The 22,355-nt window shown below is 39.7% G+C and overlaps 1 protein-coding gene across 4 annotated transcripts in view; it reads left to right on the forward strand.

Annotated features, from left to right (window-relative positions):
• Positions 1 to 22,355, forward strand: part of FAP (fibroblast activation protein alpha) — a 61,214-nt gene that overhangs the window by 29,049 nt on the left and 9,810 nt on the right. For 3 of the 4 annotated variants that reach the window (XM_026697148.2, XM_026697147.2, XM_087920071.1), the window contains exons 13-21: positions 432 to 536; positions 632 to 702; positions 2,824 to 2,877; positions 3,292 to 3,410; positions 14,125 to 14,172; positions 14,886 to 14,984; positions 16,321 to 16,390; positions 17,208 to 17,402; positions 20,212 to 20,266. In XM_026697148.2, the coding sequence (XP_026552933.1) occupies positions 432 to 536; positions 632 to 702; positions 2,824 to 2,877; positions 3,292 to 3,410; positions 14,125 to 14,172; positions 14,886 to 14,984; positions 16,321 to 16,390; positions 17,208 to 17,402; positions 20,212 to 20,266 (816 nt within the window). Of the gene's footprint in view, positions 1 to 431; positions 537 to 631; positions 703 to 2,823; positions 2,878 to 3,291; positions 3,411 to 14,124; positions 14,173 to 14,885; positions 14,985 to 16,320; positions 16,391 to 17,207; positions 17,403 to 18,323; positions 18,531 to 20,211; positions 20,267 to 22,355 lie in introns of those variants that run through there. The other variant, XM_087920072.1, reaches the window with a different exon arrangement.

The raw sequence follows: 22,355 nt of genomic DNA on the forward strand, positions 1-22,355 counted from the left end.
TCTGTTATTTTTGTTACTTCTGTAATTATTTATTTGGTTTTTTTGGATTTAATTTATTTTGGGGAGGGGGATATCATAGGCATCCATTTATCAGTTTGAGAACCTACTGGTTCTCAGTAGGTAAAACTGAGTAAAAATGTTAGGTACGTACATTGTAAATCCTAACGAATGTGTTTTCACTACAGTATGAAAGATGTTCCACTTAATGGAATAAGGGGGAAAAGAAAGCTTTGCTATATTTTTACTATAGTAAATATAGTGAAATATATTTTGTAAATCATACATTTTTAATAAATACACAAAATGGCAAAATGATATACAGTAAAAGATGCAGTATAAATATATATTTACTATACTTGGCATTATTTTCATTCACTTCTCAAAGATATTAATTTCTGTTTCGCCTACCGTTTATCATTGTTGTCTCTCAGTTCTTTGTTTCAGCACCCTATTTCACTTCAGATGCCATGTCATACTACAAAATTTTTAGCGACCAGAATGGCTATAAACACATTCATTACATCAACGACTCAGTGGTAGGTCAACCAAAGAACCAATCTGAAGTTCACCTATGTTGCAAAGGATGTGCTGCGGGATAAAGTACCTGACTTTCAATATGTTGCTTTTGTAGGAAAAGGCAATCCAGATCACTAGCGGTGAGTGGGAGGCCATATATATTTATAGAGTAACAGATGATGCAATGTAAGTATCCCACTTGCGTGGTATGTTAGTTATGTTGTCTGTCAATGAAAATTATATGCAAGAATGCAAGAATGATTTTTCCATTAGCCTTGCAGCTGAACCCCATTTTTAAAGGTCTTTGAGAGTCATTCCATGTGACTAGTTACAATGGATTTCCCTCAACAGCTATGGCCTGGAAAGGCCTCAGAGTTAGATTTATCCCAAGGAGGAAAAAAGAATTTCACCCTCCCTCAACTTGTGCATCCAGTCATAAACATTGGACATGACTAGAAGTGTCTAATAGCATCTTAATCAAGAATATAATCACTACTATATAAGTTATATTACTATGCTCTGCATTATTTATTCATTTGGGCATAATAGCTGATTTCAATCTATTGGGAAGCCTATATGGCTTTGTAAACAAAGCATCTATAAAGAAGCAACAATCAAATTGACCTGCTTTTTACTGAATGAAACCAGTCTTCTTCCTCCACTTAACATACTTATGGATTATTTCTATTTTTTATTATTATTATTATTATTATTATTATTATTATTATTATTATTATTATTATTATTATTATTTGCAATCAGTTTTGTAGAGAACAAGAGTTTTGGAGAAGGACTGGGAACTCCAGGCTATCAGAAGCTTACTGTACATATTGATCTAGTTAAAAATAAAGCAGAGGGACTTCAGTTACTTTAAAGTTTGGCCTTAGCTTTGGCTTGTAACTTAACAAGGTATATAAATTCAGCCGATGTTGGCTTGTACAGAAACCTGATCAATCAAGCCGTGGTCTAGTGAAATATAGAAACCTAAATTTGTCTCTGAATGAATAAGAATTCAGAATACAGATGTCTATGTACGAGTATAGTTCCAAAACAATATAGCAACATTTATTTTTGAATAAGTATATATTGGATTGTTCAATAACAAAATAACTTTACAAGCTGAATATCCAATGATTTTTCTTAACAAGAAACATGCATGCATCAATTACATGCAAAAATAACAGAATAACAGAGTTGGAAGGAACCTTAGAAAACTTCTAGTCTAATCCCCTGCTCAAGCAAGAAACTCCATAACATTTCAGGCAAATGATTGTCCAATCTCTTCTTAAAAACCTCCAATGTTGAAGTACCCACAACTTCTGGATGCAAGTTGTTCCATTAATTACCATAATAAGTAATTGTTCTAACTGTCAGGAAATTTCTCCTTAGTTCTAGGTTGGCTCTTTCTTTCATCAGTTTCTATCCATTGCTTCCTGTCTTGTCTTCGGGTGTTGTAGAGATTAGGAAGCTCTCCCTCCCGCTTCGTTGTGGCAGCCCCTTAAATATTGGAACACTGCTATCGTGTCACTCCTACTCCTTCTTTTCATTAAAGTAGACATATCCAATTCCTTCTTCATATATACTGGGGAAGAAAGACATTTCCAAGTTCCCTTTTTCTGTTAACATTGAAAAAAGTAGTGCATTTAGTTTCTTCCTCGGGTAAAAAGCAAGATACAGGTTTCAAAAACAGCAGGCAGCTTCTAGGGTTTCTAAGAATTCTATTGTCCAACAGCCTAATAAAATATTTATAGCAACTTATTTTCTGAACGTGGATCCTTATATAGCCAAATGTTACCTCCCACACAAAAAAGATGAAGGTAGCAGCTTCAGGGAATCCCGTGTAGAGGATTATGGAGATAGCCTCGATGAAGGAATTCAGCAGCTGTTAATTAAGCACCAGCTTAGTCTGACAGGAAGGAAAGAGTAAGAAAGAAACTCAAGATTCCCCTGCCTTGATTCTCTTTGATATCAGAAGGAAAAGACCAAGAATCTCTATTAGGCTTTCAAAATTCTGTTATTACATCCTTGTTCTTACAGTGTCTGGTCTACTTCGACGGGCTGGCAAATCCAAAGTTTTACAAGAAAGTAAAAGAATTGGGCAGGAAAGTAAATCATACCTCACTTAATAGGCATAATTGGTGAATCCTTTGGGAAAAACAAGAATCTAGCAAGAAGGGGAATTTCCTGGCTGGCTGGAACTGTTCACATTTGAGCATTTTCTTTTGAATTCTTCATAATAAATACCATTTTATAATTTCATTCCATAGTGAATGCATAATTTATTTGCTAATGGATGTTACCTTCCAGATTTTATTCAAGCAATGAATTTGAAGGTTACCCAGGAAGGAGAAATATTTACAAGTAAGTTGCTGTAAAAACTTCTGCAATAGAAATCTGACTATGAAGTGTAAAATAGTAAAGAGTACTTCAGATTCGTGAGGACAATTTGTCAACTTCATCAAAACTATATAGTTTCTTTGGCTCATAGATTTCAAGGAATAATCACTATCTCATATTTCTTATGCATAAAGAGAACAAAGTTGGACCTAATATAGTACTGTAATATTAGACATAATGGAGGCCAGTACTCCAAATAAAGTAATTATATTTTGATTTTAAAAAACCCCAACTTTTAACATACTAGTCCACATAAACATTTTATCCAAAATCCACACCCTCCTATAGTAAGGAAACATCAGAAAAGACTGATAGAGATTGGGAACATCTTTCTATATATAGACTGATTTTTTTTTCCTAAATCTGATTCTTTTACAGAATTGGAAGAAATACTGGAACAAAGCAGTGCATTACTTGTAATTTACGAAAAGAAAGATGCCAGTATTATGCCGCAAGATTCAGTGATAACGCTAACTATTATGCACTAATCTGTTATGGTAGGTCAAATTTATGGATAAATAACATCCTAATAGTTATTTCAAGTCACAATTCACTGTTTCTATTTCAGACCACCTTAACATTAGTAAATGAATGTGTGCAATGTTTGGTACATTCAGGGGTGGGCTTCAAAATTTTTAGAAAGGGGTTCTATGCCCAGTTGCTGGGTGGGCATGGCCATGTTGGGCATGGCTAGTTGGCCTCCTGCACTATGGCGGGACTTCCCTGGGCTCTGGAGGCTTTCCTTGAGTCTCCGGGAAGGAGAAAACAGCCTCTCCATGCTCTGGAAGCCCCCTGGAGACCAGAAACGGTCCGATTGCTGGCCTTCCTGAACTTTTGGTAGGCCTGTTTCACCCTCCCCGAGGCTCTACGTGTGCCCTGCACTTACTTGCACCCAAAATGGTGCAGGGGGATTCCTGCATGGGGATTCCTGGGAGGGAAGGGGGTGGGCAGAGCCAGCTAAGAGTAAGATTTGGGGGTTTTCTAAATTGCACAGAATTTTAGCTAGGGGTTGGGCTAACCCCTGGATACACTTATCTGGGCGTAAGCCCCGATGAATATCATGATGCTTACAGAACATCATGTGGATACAGAAACTACCATCCAGATGTTACAGTTGCTGGGTGTGGTAAGAGTGACGATTGTTTACAATTGACTTGTTGCTGATGAATGGTTTTCCCCCTTCCTGATAGATGGTTTATTATTTGAAATCCTATATGTAGAGTTGGATTCCTTCTCTGGATTGGGCCTGGTGAGTAGAGTAGCAGGGGTGGAATTCAAATTTTTTAACAACTGGTTCTGTGGGTTTGGCTTAGTTGGTGGACATGGCTTGATAGTCATGTGACTGTCTGGGTGCGGCCAACTCAATATCACTCACATCGAGGCACACATCTCCTTACTTGGCTTCTCATGACTGTTGGGATGTTGCAACAGTTGTAAGTGTGAAAAATGGTCATAAGTCACTTTTTTCAGTGCCATTGTAACTTTGAATGGTCACTCCACACAAGCAAAGGATCAGCAAAGGAGGGGAAAAAAACTCCAGAGAAGTTCCAGAGACAGGAAGTCTAGTCCTGCCAAGAATGTAATAAGGGTTAACGGAGAGGCAGTTTCTGTAAGCAACACCAGAATATTTCCTTCCTGCCTTCCTTACAGGATTAGGCCAGTAATTTCTTCTAACAACCAGTTCTCCGAACTGCTTAGAATGTTAACAACATTCTAAGCAGTTCTAGCAAATAGGTGCGAATCTGTAGAATCCCACCCCTGTAGAGTAGTAACAGTACATACATACATGCATACATACATACATCTTTTACAAAATAAAATAATGCCATTCAGTTTTCTATTATAAAGGTAATTTAATGTATAGTCTAATCATTTGGAAAATTAGGATAGTGCATTTAAGGGTTATAAATCACCTGTATCGCTTTCTAATTATGAAATGGCAAAGACTCTGAGAATATGACCTGGCAGCATTATCTTTCATCCTTTAAAACAAATTGTAAGACAAATTGAGCCCAAACCCATTGATTACGTGAATGAGTTGGGTTTGGCACGAGAGAGCTCAAAGTTGATATGAACAAGTTTTAGAATGTAGGAAACTGACTTACAGTTTGCCATCAGAATGTAGAACCATCAAATCATGAGGATGAAAAAGAGAGGCAGCATCTCTCCATGGTTTCAGCCATGAGCTTTTTCCAATTGCTCTGGAACTTGAACTCCTACAAATTGGACCCAGAACATTTTTCATCCTATACAAGGATTCTCCAACTGAGCTCTGAATTTATGGAATCAGGAAAGGCGCTGTCTGCTCTGGCTTAGTTTCCTAAAATAAATTTAAAGAAGTACTTTCTTTGCTCCCATCCCATTCATGCCAGAGACACCATTTAAGTTGCTTCTAGGTTGAAAAGATTGACCGGTGACATTACCATGGCCCAGGGGACAATTTCCTTTGCTTGTTATGGTATTTAAAATCCAAACCAAAGAAAAATAAAATAAATTATAAAATAAAATTCAGATTACATTTAAAGAGAGAAATCTGGGTGTACCCAAATTGGCAGATTAGTTATGGATGAATGAACGGATGCTTGGATAGCAATGTACATTTTCCTCAGGTCATTTTAGGGAGAAAATAGTTGCTTGTGCAGTTTTTATCATATATTTATGCTTGGGACAAGGTGTATAAGTATTGCAAATGAGGACAATATCACTAGCAAAATTGCAAACATAACTGAATAAGCACTTCCATCATTCATCTGTGCCAAAACTGTGTCACACAGGGAATGTGCTGACCTTGAGAAATGAGTTAAGACAACTTATCCAGATTCTGTTGGGCATGGTTAATTCGATGTTCAAGTTATGTAACCATTTATCTAGGTATCTTTTTATCTGGGAGAGTGAATGCAAAGGTTATACTCGGCAGCAGTGTTGGTACACAGAGAGGGAGGGAGGGAGGGATGGGGGGGGAGAGAGGGAGATTGCTACAGCTGCCCATACAAAGAGAAAGAAGTAAATTTCTCAGTGCTAATAAGAAAAAGGAATTGTTTGAGTTGCAGATGTGGGTGTATGTGTGACCAAGTGACCAGGTAATCACATAGAGTGGTGGAATATAGATGCTCCAGAGAGGACAGAGATGAAAAGGGCAGTGGAAATTATTGGGCAAAGGAGGCTTGGGAAAGATTTACATCATGATGGGAAAAGAGATATGATGAGAGAGTTTGAGGTGGATGTTGCAGGGGAAGAGAGAGAGATGGGCATTTTGATGCCAGTCCTATCCCTAACCCTTTGACCTGTAAGTCTTGATGCTAAATTGCTGGAAGCCTTGGTCTCTAGCTGCTATTAAAAATGTAAAGTGCTCTCTCTCTCTGTAACAAAACTTCTTTATTGAAGATAATCTTGAAAGCGAACAGGATGCCCTGCTCATTATGTATTTCAAGATAGGCACTAAGGATTAATTAGGGCCACTCAGAGGTGGTATTCAGCAGGTTCTGACCAGTTCTGGAGAACCGGTAGCGGAAATTTTGAGTAGTTTGGAGAACTGGCAAATACCACCTCTGACTGGAGATTTTACAGTATCCTTCCCCTGCCAGGCCCACCAAGCCACGCCCACAGAACCAGTAGTAAGAAAATTTGAATCCCACCACTGTGGCCACTGCTTAACAACATTCTTTTTGAGCTACTCACAATACTGCCCAAACTGGAGGCTGAGTCTCCTGGGGGAATACTGTTGAGGGATTTCAATCTCTATGAATGACAGGCCTGGTCAGGAGTGGTTCAGTATTTAATGGCCTTGACCCAGGACATGACTCCTGACTCATACAAACACACATATATCGGACCTTGAAGTAATTAATTTGTGAAGTGAATATGGAAGACATTTCTGTAAGATTTTTTTTTTTTGTCATAGACAGTTTACTGGATTTGCCACCATTGCTAATCTCAGCAGGGAGAGGGGATTAATTAGTATGTCTGCCCCAGGAGTCTTGAGTCATGGATTTCCGAAAGCTCTTGCAGAATTTCTTAGCTACTAGATAAGCAGTTCCACATGGCTTTCAAAAAGAGATTTTTTTTCCCAATTGGCCTCTCTTTGAGCACCAGTCCTTGGTGCTTCATGATTAATGGAGGAACTTTAAGAATGAAGCAATAGTAAAGCATCAATGGCAGAAAAAAATTAATATGTATGAACATGGGTATAAACCCAATTTAAGGCCTAAACCTTTGCAGCGAGAGTGGCCAAATGGCATTACTTTTCAGGTTTTACTGCATCTTACTGCCATGAAGTATTATGAGAGGTTTTTGTACCTGTGGAATCCCAGAAACTGGATGGTGTTCTCCATAATATAGACACAGACATTTGTGGGTTGAATCCTGCAATCTCACTATCCATTGTAAAGGTGTCAACCCTGAGGCTGACCTGGGTGGAGCCATCTTGGAGATTCAGTTGTTGAAAGGCTGGCAAATGCCTTTCTTCCAAGGGTTCTTTTTTTCCCCAGCTGGGAGTGCTTTCAGAGTAAGGACACAGACAGAGGCAGCTACCTGGAAGCAAGTTTCTTTAATTTTCAGGAAGGTGAGAGATAGCAAGAAGTCTGCGTTCCTGGGGCTAGCCAGCTTTGTGTAATAAACTCCTGATTTTTATACCTTTTCTCCTTTTGTGTGTGAGTGCTTAAATCCTGTCGGGGGGGTTTCCGTCAGAGGGTAAACTCTGCGGGGTGGTTTGATTGGATTATTAGTTTCATTTCTTATATTTGTTTAGTAGCAATCTCCTGTCTGCTATGGGTCTTTTTGTCTTATTTGTTTTGCTGATTTGGCATGGCCTTTTGTTTGTAAGGGATTTCTTTTTGTTTCCCTAGTTTTCTTAATTACTTGGCTTTTTGTCTAGGGGGCTTCTTTCAATACCTTTTATTAAATCTCTTTTCCTATGCAAGTTTGTTTTATGGCTGGCCTGGTGTTCCCTTTGGGCTTTTTTTCTGCTTGGGTGTCACCACTGTCCTCATGAAGTTCCCTTTCCACAATCCTTCATTTTTTTTTTTAAAGGGTGGTCTCTGATTGAATGTCTGGGTATAATCGTTATTTGTGATCAGTCTGGATCATCATCATAGCTGCCTGTCTCCCCTTTAATTTTCTCTTCTGAGAGGGAATACAGGCCTTTAGGCAGCTAAGGCAGGGTGGTATGCATCGACAGGGGCAACACATGAGGGCTCCAAAGACACAAATGGTGACTGTGGTTGTTATAAGGATTTTGAGCCAATGGAAATCTGGCATCCATGAGAAGAGCCATGAAAAGTCCAGAAATGATTGCTCCTGACCAATATTCTGAGATAGCTCTTTCAGGTGGTGGATGTCCCTCCCTACGAGTTCTGAGGTTTCGTCCAGATTGAGGCAACACATCCCTTGGAATTTTTCGCAGCCATAGTTATGCTTCAAGAGAAGGAAGCCTATTGCTGCCCAATTCTCCAAGGTGGCTTCTCTGACCTCCCTCAGTTCTCTGTTAAGGGCATCCAGGGCATGGGAGGTCAAATTCAAGCTTTTTGCCAGGGTACATGCTAGTCTATTCAAATTTTTAGAATTTTGCACTGCCAATCCAGGTACCCCTACCAAGGATATTGCCAATGAGATGTATTCTGTTTTTGTGGGAAGGGAGACTTTGGAATCACAGTCTGAGTCTAGGGTTTGGAAGGCTCTCCTGTGTCATCTCTGTAGGGATGGCATAAGCATGGTTAACCTTCCCAAGGTGCAGGGGCCATTTGTGGCATTTGCAGGAAGGTATGAGTAGGCTTTTAAGCCACAAAGGAAAAACCATCCTGGTGGGAGCTTCAGGTAACTATATGAAAATGATATGGTCTCTGTATAGTTGCATTTTAGTTCTGTGTTGCTAAGACTGGTGTATTCTGTGACCCTAGGTGTGCTGCACCCAGTGACATTATGATTTCCCTCCTGCTAAGCAAAAGTTCTCTTGCTAAACGTTCCCATATGTTTTCCTTTCTCTGGCATAAGCTTTGGTTCCAGGAGCTCAGTTTCTTGTGTTACAAATGTTACAATTATTACAGATAATAATACATAGAATACATTGCATTTCATGTTCCCCATTGCTAGATTTCTTTTCTTCCCTTCCTCCCCCCTCTTTTTTTTTTTTTTAATAGCAATATAAAAAAATGTAAAAGGTCAAGTATCAAAAAATTATGAGTAAAGTCCTTTTTGTTAAAAAAAAATACGATGAAAAAAGGTTTAAGGTGAGACAAAAATTAAAAAAAGTTTATAACTCAGCACCTGAGAGTCCAGTTTTGTGTAATGCAACCTTTGCACTTGGTTCCTCACAGTGGTGTGGTTTACCAGTGTTGAAGAATGCTGCAAGCGTCCATTGATCTGTGTCCTGATCTTTTTTGAGTTTGATGGGTGGGATTGATTGTGGTGGAGTTTGGCTATGGTCTATGACTGCTGGCTTTGCATGTGTCCAATGTAGCCAAAAGTCTCATTCTGCAAACATTTATGGCGGTGTGTGTAGTCAGTAAAACTTGGTAGGGTCCTTTCCACCTGGGTTGTAGAGGGGAGGTTCTGGTGAAGAACTTGATCCACACCCAATCTCCTGGCTCATATGGATGCAGGGCTTCTTCCAGGGGTAAGGTCTGTGTCAGTGCACTCTGGATCCAGAGGGTTTGTAGTCTCTTTTGCAGGGCTGTAAGATAAGAAGAGAAAACCCTATCCCCCCTATCTAAGCAAAGGGAATGAGGATCTAGGCTGAGAATGAGGATAGTAGGGTATGGGGGTGTGTGTGACCAAAAAGGATCTCAAAGGGGGGGTGACCAAAAAGGATCTCAAAGGGGGGGGGGGAAATACCTATATCTTGTCTTGGTCTGGTTCTGAAATAAAAGAGGGCAATTGGGAGCACTTGTGGCCAGGAGAGGTGTGTCTCCTTTAAGTAGTCCCACTTCTGATGTATCCCAGCCCCATAAGGAGGGTGGCAGGCTTTTTAAATCTTCATGGAGTCCTGTGTTGCTGGTTATCAGCATGATTGTCTTGTGTGTGCCTTTTCCTGGGATTTCCAATTGCAGCCCCTGTTTTCCACATGTTATGGTAGCTCCCATTTTACATAGGAGATCCCTTTCTAGTAAAGACAGTGGGGACTGGGGGCAAATAGTAAATGCATGGTCTACTGTGAAAGGTCCTAGTTCTACTGGTACGTTTTGAGTAAATTCTACAGGGATTAGTCCTCCCCCTCCCATTATGTTATCCTGAGCCCCTTCAGCCACTGAAGCTTTATATGGTAGTTCAGGAATGAGGAGGTGGCTCCAGTATCAACTTAAGCAATTGTATTTCTTTCCTCCTATAAGAATGGTTACAATGGGTTCCCCTTCTGGGCCATTTTTTAGGGGGATAGCCAGCCTGTTAAAGGTAGCCATGAATTCAGTGCTTTCATTGTCATGTTCTAGTCAAGAAGGGGGTAAATCTTGTTCTCTCCTTTGCTCCCATTGATGTCTACTGTTATTATTTTTTGGAGGAAAGGGAGCGCTGGGTGGTGCCTGATGACTGAAACTTTGTTGCTCAGTGTAATGGGCTGGATTATTGCCTGGCCTCATGTTCCTAGGTGGTGGGTGATACCGGTTGCAGGAGGGGGGGGTGTTGCCTACATTGCTTGCTGAAATGACCTTCCTGTCTGCACCTATAACAATGCTGACATTTGCCTTGCGACCATCCTGCTTTATCGCAATGCTAGCATTTCTTTGAATTATAGGGGGGTTTACCTGGCATTTGTCTGGCATCATGTTTCATTACAGCAAACATTTTAAGGTCTTCCTGTCTTTCTACTCATCTCTTTCTATCTTTCTCTTCCTCTTTCAGCTTGTCTCTTTGATCATAGACAAAGTTAGCAATCCTGTGCAACTCTGCTATGTCTAAGGTTGGCCAGTTAGAGATGAAGCAGTGGAAATGTTCTTTAATATCTAAGGTGGACTGATCCACGAAGGCTGAAGCTAAAATCCTTTGGTCCTTCAGGCAGCTAAGGTCTAGGTGGGCATATGCAGTAGCTGCTTCTGACAAACGGACCCAAAAGGCATCAGGGTTTTCCTTTTCCCTTTGTGTTGTTTCTTTTGAAATTCAGACTAGTTTAAAAGGTTTTTTTTTTCTTATTTCCTCTAGAGCTTCTAGTAAATTATCTTTTGCTCTAGTGTATTTGTCCCATTGATTGGTATCATTATAATCCCAGTCAGGGCGATGTATTGGCCCTGCGATGTGGACTGGGGCTGCCTGACCAGGGATAGTTGGTGGTTTGGCTATTTGGACTGTTTTGTTTTTTTTCTTCCAAACAGTTTTAATAGTTCGTCTTTCATTAGAAAGACTTGTAACAGCTGAGTCATGTCACCCCGGGATGGATTATAGCTGTCTATGATAGATTTCAGGGTTTTAATAACTGTTTGAGGATCAGCCCTGAAAGCTGGGGTATCCTTTTTCCAGATGACTAGGTCAGAGGCAGAGAAGGGAGTGTGGGTAAAAACATATTCTAGTTGTCCCCTATTTCTGCCTGGCACTGGCTTGCTTAAAAGGGGAGCCATAATCCGTGCCTCAGTATTCCCTTCCCTGAAATGGGTTTCAGGCTTTTCTTTCTTTTTTTTTTTTTTCTCAGTCAGGTCTTTGGTCCTAACAATTTCAGCCCAGCAGTACCAATAGGGTATTTGGCTAGGCTTAATGCATGTTCTAAGTGCTTTCAGGGTTTTATAATCTAAAGTACCACTATCAGGCCAAATTTGTCTACCCATGTCATCTCGCAATAAAGCCCACTTTTTGCTAGCCCACTTTTTACAAATTCTTTTCACTTCCTTTCTATTCAAGTAATTTATCCAAGGGGGTCTCTTCCATTGCCCTCGAGCTACAACTTCCCATATTCCCTACCTGATGTGGGGATTACTTTGGTTTAGCCGGGTTCCCGCCGTCAGTTTTCAGACAAAAAAGGTCTGGAAAGGACTCCGGTTTCCCTACACACGGAGTACGGGCCCCTTTCTCGTAGGGAAACTCCGCCAGTCAGTTTTAAGACCCCCTAAAAACGGGATCTTGGAGGACCGTCTGCCCCCTAGCAGCACGGTACGGGCCCCTTCCTACACTCCGCCAGTCAGTTTTCAGATCTCCCTTAAAGGTGGGGATCTGGAAGGACCTGCTCTGCTTTGTAAGGCAAACTATTTCCAATTTTGTTTGCCAGCAGCCGGTACAGGCCCCTTCTAAATGCACAGGGCTTTACTTGCAGGATGCACTGGGACTATTTATTCTGCTTTCTATTTATTTCCCAACAACAGTTCCTTTCTCAGCCCACTCAGTTTTTCTTACGTCCTTCAGAAGGACTCACACTCTGTGATTACCCCTTGCATTCCCAAATCCAGCCGGTCACGGCTTGTTGGAGCTAGCAGCTGGCTGGGGTGCGGCTGGCAATCACAGAGGAGGTGAGGTCCCACTGTTTCAGCAGAGAAAACCCACACTCACACACCTGGTACATTCACGCTTCCACTCCCCTCCCTAGTAAGATTATAAATTTGAAGTGGTACTCACCTGCTTTCAAGTAGCTGTTGAGCAGAAAAAAGCTCAAGGACTCCCTTTACTACCCTTATGCCTTCCGGGCTGGGTCCGTGGATGTTTTCCCTGGACAAAGAAGGTCCATGCCGGCTGGGTTTGGATCTGCGGGCCCGGTCCGGTGGCAGGGTTGGCTGGAAAACCTTCGTGGTCGCCAATTGTTGAAAGGCTGGCAAATGCCTTTCTTCCAAGGGTTCTTTTTTTCCCAGCTGGGAGTGCTTTCAGAGTAAGGACACAGACAGAGGCAGCTACCTGGAAGCAAGTTTCTTTAATTTTCAGGAAGGCGAGAGATAGCAAGAAGTCTGCGTTCCTGGGGCTAGCCAGCTTTGTGTAATAAACTCCTGATTTTTATACCTTTTCTCCTTTTGTGTGTGAGTGCTTAAATCCTGTCAGGGGGGTGGGTTTCCATCAGAGGGTAAACTCTGCGGGGTGGTTTGATTGGATTATTAGTTTCATTTCTTATATTTGTTTAGTAGCAATCTCCTGTCTGCTATGGGTCTTTTTGTCTTATTTGTTTTGCTGATTTGGCATGGCCTTTTGTTTGTAAGGGATTTCTTTTTGTTTCCCTAGTTTTCTTAATTACTTGGCTTTTTGTCTAGGGGGCTTCTTTCAATACCTTTTATTAAATCTCTTTTCCTATGCAAGTTTGTTTTATGGCTGGCCTGGTGTTCCCTTTGGGCTTTTTTTCTGCTTGGGTGTCACCACTGTCCTCATGAAGTTCCCTTTCCACACAGTGTTGGGGGATTAGAGATAGGTGGACTTGTGTAGTCCAAATAAAATACTTTCTCAAGACTTTCTCCTGGGAACCAAGGACGTTCTCTCACCTAGCCGAGAGAAGGAGGAGTGATGTCACCAGACCAGCGGGTGCTGCAGTGATTGGGCCATGTGACTGATTGTTTGGGGGGTTGAGGGAAAATCTTTTACTTTTAATTAGGTAAAAACCAAGGGCCCCTTCAGAGTTGACTTTCACCAGATATGTGTCAATTTGATATTTCCAATAAAGCTATTCTTTGAGGAATTTCCCTGCCTTGGAGTTCTGGCTTGAAATGGATCTATTACTTGGAACCCTGAGAAAAGGAGCTTCAAATAAGGCACTTTTTAGAAACATTGAGAAAGTTACTTTTAGTGTAAATTCAGGTCTCTATAGATCTACTGTCATTCTAACATCCAACTGGGCTTTGCAGTTTGCTCAAATTAAAATGTTAAGCTTACGAGGGGGAAAAAAAACTGTGAGGGATGAACAAACGGGAATATGCAAGTAGCTAAGCAATGAAATGATTTTCAGTAGCAATAATATTTTATTTTATTTATTTGTCAATTGTTTACAAGATAATAAGTATAAGTGTATACATAGTTATGAATACATGAAATGGGTACATATAAGAAAAATAAAAGAAAAATAAAAGAAACAATAGGACAGGGAGGGTAGGCACGTTGGTGCGCTTATGCACGCCCCCTACAGACCTCTTAGGAAAGGGGTGAGGTCAATAGTAGACAGTCTAAGGTTAAAGTTTTTGGGGTTTGGCGAAGAAACTATAGAGTCGGGTAGAGTATTCCAGACATTGACCACTCTGTTGCTGAAGTCGTATTTCCTGCAATCAGTTTCAGATATTTCAGATATTTTGTTTAATGGAGATTCTCTTTTTATTCTAATCAATACTGCAGGCCCAGGCATCCCCATTTCCACTATATATGATAACAGATATAATAAAGGTAAGAGGTGTCAAAGCCTAACCAGTTTTACACACCTTGAGGCTAATCTTAGGTGCTGTGGGCATAAGGAGAAAAGTCATACTTCAAAACTAGCACAATAAAGACCAGCTTCAGCATGACTCATCAGGATGAGAAGAAATGAAAGCCCTGTCATGGGTCACTGTGTGGGGGAAAATGCAGGAGCGTGTTTGTGCTATGAGGAAAAGAACTTTGATTCTGATGGCCAGAATGGTAAAATGTTTTTACACTTCATCTAAAGCTGACTTGTATTGCCCCAATTTATTTGTCTGTGTTGTGGGTTTAAGTAAATATACAACAAAATCATGATATAACTACTTTATCATGATTAACTTTTTTCATTCAATTAAACAGCTAACAGAGTATATGATATAAGCCACACATTTCATTATTTATATCCGGATTACCTTAATAAATTGAATTTATCACCCTGTAATGAGGTTTACCTTAATTCCAAGACACTTTATTTCCTGTCTTTCCCATCCCTGCATTTTTCTAGGAAAATCTCAAGTCTGTTTCAGTTACATCATGAAACTTTTGGTATTTCCATAATTATAAACTTGGGGAATTCATTTACTCATTTAAATTTAACAGACTTGATGATTTAAGCTTTTATTAGTATCCAGTTGTGTAACATTTCAAGAACAGGGAATCAATGAGAAATGCATTTCTAATTCAAAACTTTTTATACACAGAAATTAAAGTCTTAGAAGACAATGCAGATTTGGAGTCTGCTCTGCAAAAAATCAGTTTACCAACACAGAAGATTAGCAAACTTGAAGTGGATGGCATAAGTAAGTATTGTTTGTTTTTTACACCTGATTTTTCAGCGTATGCACAAGAATTAAATAGTTGCTATTTAAAAACTTACGGTGTATGATATCTGAATTTAGACCAAGAAACAGTACAGTAGAGTTTTTCCTTCAACAGTGTATTAAGAAATTAATTACTGGAATCCTATGCATTAATAATAGCGTATTCCCAGACAAAGACTGTATAGATGTGCAACCAAAGTGGTGAGGAAATTGGAGCAATCCTTCTATAGTTCTTTGGCTTAGAATAAAATAAAGGGCATGTTATGAGTTGTATATCTTTAAGTTTGATCTGAAGAAAGTGAATAAAAATAGCCCTTGACTTACAACCATCTATTTCAGGGATGTTAAACTCACGGCCCGTGTGCTGTTTGGGTCACGCACTGATCACCCCCACCCCCATTTTAGCGAACGTGGAAAAAGTTGTGCTACGTCTTGTGATGACAACATCCCATTGCATGTTTGACACCCCTGATCTATTTAGTGACCATTTGAAGTTACAACGGCACTGAAAAAAACGACTTATGACCAGTTTTCACGCTTAAGATTGTTATAGCATCCTCAGGCACTTGACAACTGGCATGTATTTATGACAGTTTCACTGTCCTGGGATCACATGATCGCCATTTGTAATCTTCCCAACTGGCTTCTGACTGGTGCAGTCAATGGGAGAAGCCAGATTTGCTTAATGACCATGTGATTCACTTAACAACTGCACCGATTTGCTTAATAACTATGACCAGAAAGATCGTAAAATGGGGCAAAACTCACTCAACCACTGCCTTGCTTAGCAATGGAAATTTTGGGCTCAATTTTGATCATAATTCGAGGACTACCTGGGAGAATGTTTTTTCTTACATCTTTGCAGATAGTATCATCTGGCTGATCTTATCTGGGCTCAGGGGCTGATCATCATCAGACCTTGTTAATGCTTAGATTCAGTACTAAAAAAGGAATCGCAGATCTGTAGGCTAAATTGGCAAATGGAAAAAAAAATAATCCTGAAACGGAACAGTGGAAGACTAATTCTACATAGTTGCCAAGAAAATTATGTGGGCAAATCCATGAAGTTCTCAGGACTCAATCAGACTTTATAAGGCATCACAAACCACAGGTACATAATAGAAAATGCAAGTGTATAATGCACAATGCAACGTGGTATGCATGATTAAAAGAGAGGCCTGCAGTGGTTTTTAATCCACTTGGCTATCAATAATGCAAACTTTGTAGCCATAAGTATTATCAAGGGATCTTAAACTGCCACAGAAAGTTTCACATATAATTCATTTATTCTCTCCTCTCCCCCTTTTTCTTATAGCTTTATGGTACAAGATGCTTCTACCTCCAAAGTTTGATAGATCCAAGAAATATCCTCTTCTTATACAAGTGTATGTAATGTTTTATTCAATTGTCCTCCCTATATGCCTTGTATAAACTGTCAAAATTATCAATAGCTTTGCAAAGCTGGCCACAGCACATCAGGATTAGCAATAGCACTTAGGCTTATATACCACTTCACAGTGCTTTTTACGGCCCTCTCTAAGCCAGCCTATTTCCCCCAACAATCTGGGTCCTCATTTTACCTACCTCGGAAGGATGGAAGGCTGAGTCAACCTTGATCCTGGTGAGATTTGAACTGTCAAATTGCAGGCAGCCGGCAGTCAGCAGAAGTAGCCTGCAGTACTGCATTCTAACCACTGCGTCACTGTAGCTCAATGTATGCTGAGTATGCAGAAGTTCCCAAGTGAAATCTTCTTCATCTTCAGGAAAAAAAAACTCCATGTAAGGCTGCTCTTCTCAAGCAAAATTGCCCAAAGTGATGTAGGAAATTACTAGTATTTGCTACTGTCACTTTTGTTTCTCCCAGAGCTCGAGCTAACAATTTTTCCCATATCAGCTCTGTGGATGGACAGACAGACAGACACACTATTTTGGTCATTGACAAATAAAGCTCTGTGGGATATTTAAAAAATAAAAGAGGGGTTTTGGTCCAAAGATACTCAGTGAGTTTCTTTGGCAGAGGGTAGTCTTCACAATATAATAATACAAAACTTTAACTACTGTGTCATTCTGTAATGAAGTAATTCCAAAATTCCAATGGGGAAGTCCTTCGTCATTCCATTTTTCTTATGCTATTTATTAAATATTTTAGGATCTTAGGATGTTAAAGTAGAAAGCTTTAAATCCCATTGATATTTCCTGTAGGTATGGAGGGCCTTGTAGCCAAAATGTGAAGCATACCTTTAGTGTTAGCTGGATCAGCTATCTTGCAAGCAAAGAAGATATAGTGGTAGCACTTGTGGATGGCAGAGGAACCGCTTTTCAAGGTGATAAGATGTTGCACGCAGTCTATCGAAAACTTGGGGTTTATGAAGTTGAAGATCAAATCTCAGCTGTAAGGTAAGAATAAGGAGAGATTTTGCATAGCATAGGTTACAACAGATTACTCCTTCTGGGAATAATTCCATGAATAGCCGCTGAGAATAATTCAGTGCTGTTCATGTTTGATGCCAAAGAAATGTATGTTAATAAATTAGTTATAACTATTTGTATTAGTGCAGTACATCTGGGAATATTCTGAACAGTCATGCTAGAACACTATTTGGGAATTTGGCAAAATTTAAACTAAACTGTTTGGCAAAATGTTTCTGTAGCTGTGTAAAGACTGCCACGTGAGTTTATGTGGCAGTCTTTACAAAGCTACAGAAATATTTTTATTATTTCTCCTTGCGCATCCCAATATTCTTGACCTATCCCATGAATATAACAGTTTTTCTTCCGGATTTGGTGGAATTCTTGGAAGGATTTGTTTCGGAAGTCAACACTTAAGAGGTAAAGAGCTCCGAATATGTTAAGAAGGGTATAAATTTGATGCACCACATGTGTAGAAGTAATATTTGCATGGACCTTTTCTTAGTTGAGCAAAAATGATTAGTCTGGCTTGACAAATTATAAACCAGCCGGTTTAGGAATAGAATCTAGAGCTTCTCACCTCTACATCTTGCTTGCATGTTCCCGTAACTATATGGATCTCTTATCTCTCTCACCCCATTTCTCCTTTCTGATGCTTCCGCTTCCTCTTTTCTGTTTAAATGCACAAAGTGAAATAGATGGGGCAATTTACCATTTTGATTTCCATCTTGCTAGCGTTACTTTTTTTGTACAATGCAATAGCAGAATTGTTTGTTTTATAGTAACCATAACAGTTTTAAATTGGTGTCATAAAGTAATAAACTGAAGATACTAGGGTGACAGATGTGATCTAGGTTAGTTTTACACATACTCATTCATAAGTACATTTCATTTTTCTGTACCTATCAGGTTTATTTATCAGCAAAAACATGCATTTAGGATCTGGGATTTTGAGATATTTAGTTCTGGATGGGGTGGCACTATACCAGACAGACCCAGTTCGCGACTTGTGGGTGGGTTCTCCTGGGCTTGGGACTCTGCTTGAAGACCAGGTAGCAGTCGTGACCAAGACAGCCTTTGGACAACTTTGGTATATGCACCAGTTGCAGAATTTCCTGGATCAGGAGTCCCTGTACTCAATCATTCAGGAAGCTACAACTGACACAGGCAGAAGATAATGGCAAATTTCATATTTTACTCTACAGCCCCACCTGTGCTGGCAAAGGAGGCAAGCTGCAGATCCCGTCAGTCAAGGAATTTTCAGCTGGCGGGGTCAAGGAGAAGAGCCTTCTCTGCCATGATTCCTGCCCTTTAGGTAGGTAGGTAGGTAGGTTAATAGGTAGGTAGGTGGATAGGTAGGTAGGTGGATAGGTAGGTAGGTAGGAGGGAGGGTAGGTAGGAAGGAAGGTGCATGCGTAGGTAGGTAGGTAGGTGGATAGATGGATGGACGGCTGGACAGGCAGGAAGGCACACAGAGACAGACACATATGAAATGGCAGAATACTTCTGCATTGGTGCAAATAACATCACATGGTGCCAAGGTTGATTAAAAAGAGAATTTTTTCAGTTTAGTTTAGTTTTTATTGCAATAAATATTAATAATACACCCATCCAAAGAAATGAGGTTTTATAGCTAGCATCAACAGGAAAAATCTTTCACCTACTTGAAATATTTTGGCATTTTCTCTTCTGCTTTTTTGTTGTTGTATTCCCTGGTGGTAATCCTCATTAATTTGAATTTCTAATAATGGGGTTAACATTCCATAAACCTGCTTGCTTTTTAAGGTATCATGCATGTGAAAACCAACCTTCCGGTGCCCTTTCTTCCTGTGACTGCTTTGTTGAAATATGGTCCAGGTTATTATCATGACCCACTGAAAAGATCCCAAATAATATTAATAAAGCACCTATTACATTTAAATGGTTGAAGCTGGGCACATCAGCTGTTCTCATAGGTTAGTCTACCAGAACAAGATTGCAAAAATCCAGATGCCCAGAAGATGACACCACAGGAAACAGGTGTATCGAGTTCTGTGACCATCTAGTAATTGGCAAGATTTTTGCAACCCTGGTCTGATAATAATAATAAATCTATATATATAAAAGCGAAAAATCACTTACCCATCATCACAAAATCTCCAGAACCATAAAGCCTATAAACTTGAAATTTGGCACATATGTTCCTCTTGGCTTTTAGTGCTCACTAAAAAAAGGATTTTTCGAAATGACCATCGGGGTATAAGTATTTCCTATATTATTATTAACATGCTCTGATGCTGAGGAGTTTCATAGCGAAGCACAGGTATCCAGCTAGTATATCATAGGCAAAAGAAAATTTATTTTTTATCCCTTCTTGGAATTTATTTTACAGATACACAGATAAAATTAGTTATAAGTTAATTATGTCCAAAGGATTAGGGTTAATAAAAGGTTGGTGAATCGCAATTTATCCTGGCTTGTTTAAACTTAGGTTGGAAAAGGTAATTAAAAATTAGAAGCAGAAGTTTTGAATTGCTTCTAAAATAGAGATTAGAAGCAGGGTTAGGGTTGGGTTTGGCAAAAGTTGCCAAAATGTGTACATGTGACATTGTGGCTTAAGATAAAATCTAAATGACCAGCTGTCTTTGGCTTTATTAGGCTCAGATCCAGATGAAGTTGCTGATATCTATTAAAAATTATTAGAGGATTTGTAAAGTATTTTTCTGGCACATAACCCTTTTCATGTTTTCTAGCATCCCAAAGTACTTTAAAACAGTATATTTCTTTAATTAATTGTGTGTATTTTTCGTCCAAACAGAAAATTTATAGACATGGGTTTTATTGATGAAAAACGAATAGCCATATGGGGCTGGGTATGTATACACTATTTTAAAAATTAACCAAAAAAAAAAAATCTTGAATAATCATGTTCTGTTTAGCCTGTCACTCGCAGTTTGTTTTTCTTATCTTCTTCCTTGGCTTGGATTCCAATAAAGCAGCTTGGCAAAAAATATAATATGGCATACTTTCTCAAAAGGAAAATGTCCAAAATTGAATTCATTGGTTGATATTTAAGATCAGGTAACATTGTTGTCCTAACTTCTTATATTAGCATAATTTTTTATATTGACATAACTATATATAAAATGCTAGGACTAAATGATATAATGGATGTTTTTCCTCAGCCTACCCAACCCAAGGAGTTCATGACAGGTGAAATAAATTATATACGAGGAGTGCAATACTTATTAGTAGAGAACAAATAAAACAATTCCCCTCTTTCTTCATGCCTGATAGAGCCCTTTACTGGAAAAAGCTTCTCTCTCTTTTTTTCCTATATAAGCTCTCTTAAAATATTTCAGGTAAACAACATGATGCTATCATTGAAACTAGCCATCCTCAACCTTTATACAGTAGCAGCTGGAAGCACTTCAAACCCATAACATATAAAGGGTATGCTTAGAAAGTGGATTCCTTGGTGGGTGAAGGTCTCCAAAGTATTCATTTACCAAAATTCACATTATTGGGGCTCTGCGTCCCTTCATTCACTCATGCTCCCATCTCCCCAATTTACTTCATTTTCCTTATGAATATGGGCACATCAGGGGTGGGATTCAAATTTTTTAACAACTGGTTCTGTGGCTTAGTTGGTAGGCATGGCTTGGTGGTCATGTTATTGGCTGGGTGTGACCAACTCAATATCACTCACGTTGAGGCACACATCTCCTTGCCTGGCCTCTCATGACTGTGGGGATGTTGCAACAGTCAGTGTGTTGCAGCCAAGTGTGAAAAATGGCCATAAGTCACTTTTTTCAGTGCCATTGTAACTTTGAATGGTCACTCCACACAAGCAAAGGATCAGCAAAGGAGGGGAAAAAAGCTCCAGAGAAGTTCCAGAGATAGGAAGTCTAGTCCTGCCAAGAATGTAATAAGGGTTAATGGAGAGGCAGTTTCTGTAAGCAACACCAGAATGTTTCCTTCCTTACAGGATTAGGCCAGTAATTTCTTTTAACAACCAGTTCTCCAAACTGCTTAGAATGTTAATAATTGGTTCTAGCGAATAGGTGCGAACTGGTAGAATCCCACCCCTGGGACACTTCTAAATAGAGCACCAGTAGTGTAGTCTGCTCTCTTATTGTTAAGGCTGAGGGGAGAGACTATCCTTGGCAAGAAGAATAATTTTGGATGTTGGCCCTTTGTTTTTCAGCATTCCAGTTTCCTACTTGTTAAATTAATCCTTAAAAAGATCAGTGCTAGGCACGATAAGCAGCACTGGCTTAGCTGAAGAAATGCTTCCTCTGAGGTTAGCCTGCAACAAATAAAATGCTCGCACCGTCAGGACAGAGGCACCCACAGAGCCATGATTGGTAGGGGAGGGAATTGTACTTTGGCAGAGAAACAAGCCCTGAGAGCACCTTGAAGGCAACTAGGGAATTCACAGAGGAAAACCATCATCCATTTCTGCCTGCTGGTTCTGGTATCCTGCTGACAGGATAACTCGGCAGTTCAGATAAGCTGCTACTACAAATATTTGTCTACAGCTGCAGAATCGTGCGATTTTGTGGGTAACTGAGATCAGAAGGGGTTATTCACCAAATTAATGTTTAATGTTCTTCTGGTAGCATAGTTGCGGTTGAACTCTTTTGTTAGTCCACTGAGAACCTATGTTGCTAGTGTTAGGACTGTCCCTATGGTACAAATAGCCACATATATCGTGACCAAAGGAATGTATAGCTATGGTTTATTTCATCACAGTCTATTGTTCAATGAATCAACTCCCCAGTCTATTGTTCAATGAATCAACTCCCCAGATTTTCACAACCGTTACCCTGTCATAAATCCTGCTTTAACTGTGATGGTTAGGTTCACACAACATGTTAAAGTCAAACTAAAGACATTATGATTTGGCAAAAAGCCTGTAGAGATTCTCAGTCATCCAGGTCATGGTTGTCCCAAAGGCTT

Source organism: Pseudonaja textilis, chromosome 1 (genome assembly GCF_049901715.1).
Source record: "Pseudonaja textilis isolate UNSWEBS1 chromosome 1, rPseTex1.2, whole genome shotgun sequence".
Lineage (NCBI taxonomy): Eukaryota > Metazoa > Chordata > Lepidosauria > Squamata > Elapidae > Pseudonaja > Pseudonaja textilis.